A 6723-nucleotide genomic window follows, 5' to 3' on the forward strand; every position below is an offset into this window, starting at 1 on the left:
TTGAATTTTTCTAATTGCCAATATTGCATTCGAGACTTTCTGGTTTGTGTCTCATAGGGTATCACTGGACTTCCCATTGCACAGCCAGACAAATAAAGTATCTGCTGTTGTTAAAGATGAGGTCAATTCAAAACCTCTCTCGCTCAAAATAGAGTAATTTGTTTCACAGCAGTGGAAGCCTGTCTGAATCAGTCTGTTTCCTTCTATTTTTGTACCTTTCCAAAACAGACAATCTGCCTGTTACACCCACTTTACACAGGGATTGATCATGTGTGCGTGGGATTGGAAATGACGCAGGATTTGACCCAATTTGTGTAGCTCTCCTTTTTTCGTCTTCCAAAAATTACTTCTGTCACTTTTCATGCATTCAAGAGGTGCAAGACTGTGAAATGTGGTCTTCAATTATCAGAGACTTAAAATAACTGCAAAACACACAGAACTGTAAGAGAAGGATTTGGAGTAAATGGGTCAGTGGCAGGTTGAGCTGAGTATCAGATTTTAATAACTTTATGGCATCAACCAAATTTCATACTGCAATAAATTATCAAAAGATGCCCTGTCATTTGAGCTCAAATTTAAACACCTGAGGAGTAACTCCAAGTTTCTCTTTATTTTTATGGTTTAAAACTAGTGCTAGGAGAAGTGCTAATTAACCCCAGGAATTAGTTTGGAGGTTTTTGCGCATCCATTTTACTTTGAGTTTACTTTAGTTATATGATCATTTGATCCTCTTCTACCTGAAGTTAAAATGCATGAGGAGAACACAGCAGGTCTCACTGTGTAATACACAGGGTCAAAACAGCATTTCTTCATGACAGTGGATGTCCTAATGTGGTAGTTGGACACTTCAAACTGTCCTGCAAACACACACACATGGAGCTGAAGTTTCAACGTTCTTTCACTAGTCCATGAAATAGACATACACATTCACAATAGCAACGCACTTCAGTCTGCTGAGCGGGACTCATAATCTGGCAACAAGCTGAACTGTATGGGATGGAATTATTTACCAGAAGATAAGATGGCCCCCACCTGTGGAAAATCACTCAAGTCAAGGCTCAGCTTCCTAATCAGGCTTATCTATGACACACCACCCAGTCCTGGGGACCTGGACTAGTTGGGGAATGAGTGATGGTGTTTGCTATTCAGTGCTCCGATTCCGGCGTATAGCACATCTTATCTGGCTTCAAGCCGCACTTTCCTGAGAGGTGCTGGTCAATGTGCTGGGGGGACATTTGACAAAAAATGGGATGCTTATCACCAGCAGGAGACCCTATCTTTTTCTGGGTAGGCAGAGGACAGAGATACAACAAGCCAATACACATATCAAGGCTCTTTTCCTCCACCCAGGAGGGGAGTTTAAGAATCAACCAATCACCAATGTCAGTGTGGTTCATCAAGGGAACAGCAGTAACCCTTATCAAGTTCACAGTACCATGGGAGGAATGGATTTAAACTGCTTTCAAACATAAAAAGAACAGGTACTCAGAGCTGATACAAGGAAGTGAAGGATCTAAATGCAAGGAAGCTGGCTAGAAGGCTACCATCTACCCAGTGGAGGCTGGATGCCAAGGACATGTGGAGCTACACAACAATAAAAATGCTGAATACTGCTCTAACTGAATTTACCCTCTAAATTCTATAATAATGAATTTTCATAGTAATCTTCAAAAGCTAGTTCACATTGTACAGATATATCATCAAGTGAACAATAAATTTTGTTATGCTTCAAAGGAAAATGAAGCCGAGCAGGTTTTCAACAGTTTGGGGTTTGACAAGAAATTTAAGTTATTGTTAAAAACAATGTACAGTATTTTTGTTTAGAGTGACACCAAATGATACACAGTCCAGAAGATTTGAAATTAAGAGGTAGTTTTTAATTCCGTTATGTGCAAGCTGTTTCAGTCTCCACCCATTTCTCTTCACCTCTGTCTGGTCCATTGTGACACCACCACCCTGCATTTCCCAAAAGGAAACTACAGCACAAGTGTGGTATTCCTGGCATGTTCTCCGGAGATTCTCTGCCTCACACAAATATGGATTTATCCAGCTGGGCTTGCATGTACCGCCAAGGAGTGATAATCGTGCATTTTTATAGATAAAACATAAGATAATGCATCCATCCCATTCTTTATCAGTTTGCTACAGATCCTCTCATGGAGCTCTAAACCTCTAAACCTGGTCCTTTGTTTTTCCAGGTCTTTAAAGGTGAATTTCAGCTACCAGATTTCCTAAAAGAACAATCACAGGTACAGTAACATTTCTGCCTGTTGTTGGCCCTTTTTTGAGTTTGAGTCGATCCATGTGCGTCTCAGTGGAAAATAAACTGTCTTTTCTGCTGGCAGTCAATCTGTTGTTGCTTTGGCATTGAATAGTTTGTTGCTTTCTGGTCTTAGGATAGTGTTTTCTTTTTTGGTCTTTGGTGGTTATTGTCATGATGTTGTTTTTTTGTCTCTTGGGTTAATAGTCTTCTGTTAGTGAAAGTGCACTTATGCTTTCTACTCTTAGTTCAGAAAATTGTGCACTCACTTCGAGCACGCATCCCAATATGACACAAGTAATCCTATTAGACTTCAGAAGAGTGAGCTTGCTTTTAAATTTCTAAAATGGCTTCTCATCAGCCACTTTGTTTTTTGAAGAAAAAGCCTGTGAGCGGATAAAAGCTTCAGGCGTGGTAAAGCTGCATACGGTGACATTGTCCTGTCAGCTGATACTGTAACCCCTGACCTCTTTCTCGATACAGATCCAGAAGTCTGCAGAGAAACAGAATCCCATTTAGAAGTGGAGGGGGCACCATCAGCACATCACACAGGTAAACAAGTACTTTCTGTTCCTTTACACATGGCAGAAGACTAAATAACTGCATTTTTTTAATTACGTTGTATGGAAATCAGAGTTCCATCTATATGAATTTTTTACAGAAGGGGTCAACGATTACAATAAAACTGTTTCCTGTTTGGCAAAGATGTGCACAGGTGGGCTATAGTTGCCTGGGCAACAGCCTATTTTCTGTCTGTAGCTGAGCTGCCCCTCTGGAGGAGCAAAAAAATAATAAACTTATTTAAACTGTTGGTGCACAAATAGCAGTCGTAGCCCATAATTGCTGCTATATATATATATATATATATATATATATATATATATATATATATATATATATATATATATATATATATATATATATATATATATATATATATATATATATAAATAAATAAATAAATAAATAAAATCTCATACCTCCCTTTATAGGTAGCTTCACCAGGAAACCTAGCCAATTTGCATGGGAGCCTCCTGTCGTGCAATATCATTAACCATCTACAGGCCCCCAAAACATAATGCACTGTTTTTTGATGAGTTTTCCAAACTACTGTCTATTATCTGCATTGAGTTTGACTGTGTTATTTTAGTGGGGGATTTTAACATTCATGTTGATAATGTGAAAGATGGATATGCAAAGGAACTCTTAAGTACTCTGGATATCTTTGGACTCTCCCAGCATGTAACGTATCCAACACATAACAAGGGCCACCCACATATTAGATCTATTTATCTACAAGGGTGTGAACATTTCTGATGTTGTGGTGAGTGATGTTGCTCTTTCTGATCATTATTGTGTTCAGTTTAAAATGACTATCCCTGCCAATCTTTGCAAAAGTGAAGCAGAGGTGATAAGAAAGTGGTCTATTAACAACAGCACTGGTACATTATTCACTCAGGCTTTTACATCATCACCATCATGCCCTTAGCCTCAGTCAATGACCTTGTTGATAGTTTTAGCTCCAGTGTTATGACTGGTCTTGATTGGAGCGATGGCATCCATAACAAAGTTATACCTGGCAGAAAATTTATATCTTAAAATTTATGTATTTATATATAAATTATTGTAATGGTGCCTTTACAGGTCTCAGTAAAAAAATCAATCAAACAATCTTGCAGCTCATCCAAAATGCTGCTGCCAGAGTCCTGACCAACCGTAAGAAAATGGACCACATTACGCCTGTCCTTAAATCACTGCACTGGCTCCCTGTGTGTCAAAGCATTGAGTTCAAAATCCTGTTACTGGTCTATAAGTCACTGAATGGGCTTGGGCCTAAATACATGTCAGTGCTGCTGACTGGATATGAAGCATCCAGACCCCTCAGGTCATCAGGGACAGGTCTACTCAGCATCGCCAGGGTCAGAACCAAGCAGGGTGAAGCTGCTTTCAGCTTCTGTGGTCCACACCTATGGAACAAACTCCCTGAAACTCTGAGGGGGGCGCAAACTGTCAGCTCATTTAAATCAGGGCTGAAAACATTGCTGTTTACTGCAGCCTTCTTATAGTGTATTGATTTGGGATTGATCTGGGTGATTTGGTATTAATGGATTGATTTAGTATTTATTTGTCTGCTGTCGAATTGATCATAAACTTTTATTGATTTTAAATGATTTTTGAATGTTTTAATTCACGTTTTTAACTTTCAATTCTCTCTTTACCTCTGTAAAGCACTATGAATTGCCCTGTGGATAAATGGTGCTATACAAATAAATTTGCCTTTTCCTTTGCCTTTGCCTTCATGGTGTTGGTCACTTTATTTTTCTTAAATAGTGAATCACTTAATAAGATAATAGATGAATTAATAAAACACAAACATGCTCGTGGAAGCCAGATTAAAAAAAAAAGCTTCTTACATGTTTGAAAAATGTTTTGTCTAGGTGCAGGATGACTTGGACTCGTGTGGTGGATCGGAAAATCGTGGACATCATATCACAGTCTGTATTAGGCCTTGGCACGCTTGAAAGGTCACATGACTCCCTACGGCTTGTCACCACTTCACATCTACAAAGATATGTCTGCCTTTGTTGTTGGACTGTATAAACAAAAATGGTTGTTGCAACTATAGAATGTCAGTCAACTGTCATTTTGTGTCGCATCACACGCTTCAGTTTTTAGACATGATTTCTGCTATTTGGGGGGGGGGGGGAAACTCCCACTGTGATTCTGTTATAAGAAAGTGCAGTGAATTGAAATCACAAGAATTTATGAATGGAAAATTAGCTTTTGGAAGATGCAATACCTACTTCACTGTTTAATTTCATGCCTTTGTATTGTGCAATGTCATGGGTACAGATCAGTTTTCAGTATCAACCGTGATAAACGTTGCTTTTTTTAAACTGTGTTGTGTGTGTGTGTGTTTTTTTTCTTTTGTTTTATTGCGAAACCAGTTAAGTGAAATCAGTTATTCAATACAGAAATATATACAAGTAGTATTAAGGCAGGGGAAGATGGACAAAATTAGGATGGAGGAGGGGAAAAAATGAGGAGGATGCTTTCTGTCATTGAACAGAAAAAATTCAAAATGTCACCTGGTTCTTCTGTTGCATCTTTCAACTGGAGACCAATCTTTATATTCTCTTGTACACTTTTTGATAAATTTAATGTACTGTTTGCCTGTCAACTTTTAAAAGGACATCTTTTTACCATCTTGATAGTTGATAGAAATGTAAAAATAATTATTTTACCATTCATATTCTAAACATTCATCCATCCAGCTGCTTTAACCACAATGAAACAACCATGATTCAGGACTCCCAAAGGTGAACTGACTACTTCAGGCAGAAAAAATTTGACTGTACACATAGAAGAAGTGGCTTATATAAAAAATCCTACCAGTGGCTGGACTGACAGACAACACAGAGGTAGACTCGTGTCAGCACAAGAGCAGGCACCTCGTACGATAGAGGGCCCTTAATGCAGGGTGTGGAAAGATGCCCCTTGGACAGTTCAGCAAATAGTAGCTGGCAGGAAGAGTGTACGTGGAGCACCATATCCCAAGTAGCTGGCGTAGTGTAGACGACGATCTGCGCTGAGTAATGGCTGGAAGTCCCACAGTCAGACTGAAAGACCGCTCCTAATGTGGTGGAGAACAACCGAGCCAGGATCCTGTGGGACTTCCTGATCCAGGCTGACGAAATGGTAATGGATAATCAATGATGTTGTTTGATGGGCAAACAACATAAGAAGGTAGTGGTTATAGATGTAGTGATGCCAACAGCAAGAAGAAGGAACACCATAAACTTGAGAAATAACAAAGGGTTGAAAGAGGAGGTCAATTATATTTTTACTGTTACAGGTAGTAATTGTTGCACTGCAGTATTATCCAAAACTAAGTGATGATAGTTATATCTGCCGGACCTGTACATAGAAAAATATCACAAGCAACTTGAAGAATCTCTTGGATGACGTAAGCTAAAACCACAATTGCCAGCGGTATGTTGCTAGCACAAAGAAGAGGACATGTACAAATGGACCATCACAATTCTCTTGATAACCTTTTGGTTGGTAGTAAATCTTGTTCCTTTTGTAGTCTTCAGTGTCATTTTTGTACCTTTCCAGCTTAATACTCAGCATTTTCTCTGTGTGTTTACTCACGGTATCTTTAATACAGCTCTGGCTTGAGGGGATGGTGGATCCAAACTTTTCACTGAGATTATCCTTTTGTTTTTAGACCTGAGTTTTAACTGCGCTTGCTTCAGTGGACAAGTGAACAATGAGGAGTAACTTTAAATCCAGAGAGCATTTGTTTAAAATCATTTGATAAAGTTCTCATCTGATTTTCCTAATATTGGAGCCATCTGGATCCTCGAATAAAACTGAAATTTTTGGTCCTTTGCAACTCTCCTATACACACCTGTTTTTTCTAGCAATTGTGTGAAGTGCTCTTTTCCTACCCACCATCC

General features: G+C 38.9%; 1 protein-coding gene across 3 annotated transcripts in view; it reads left to right on the top strand.

Annotated features, from left to right (window-relative positions):
• LOC147254541 (protein-tyrosine sulfotransferase 1) overlaps nt 1-5418 on the top strand; it is a 28892-nt gene extending 23474 nt beyond the window's left edge. Inside the window, exons 5-7 of one of the 3 annotated variants that reach the window (XM_086216187.1) lie at nt 2199-2249; nt 2744-2812; nt 4699-5411. In XM_086216187.1, the coding sequence (XP_086072313.1) occupies nt 2199-2249; nt 2744-2779 (87 nt within the window). In that variant the 3' untranslated portion in view covers nt 2780-2812; nt 4699-5411. Of the gene's footprint in view, nt 1-2198; nt 2250-2743; nt 2813-4698 lie in introns of all 3 variants that reach the window. The other 2 variants (XM_086216189.1, XM_086216188.1) reach the window with 2 other exon arrangements.
• Nucleotides 5419-6723: the final 1305 nt, after the last annotated feature.

The sequence above is a fragment of the Aulostomus chinensis genome, chromosome 10, assembly GCF_037954235.1.
Source record: "Aulostomus chinensis isolate RoL2024-O1b breed Wild chromosome 10, RoL_Achi_v1.0, whole genome shotgun sequence".
NCBI classification, from domain to species: Eukaryota; Metazoa; Chordata; class Actinopteri; order Syngnathiformes; family Aulostomidae; genus Aulostomus; species Aulostomus chinensis.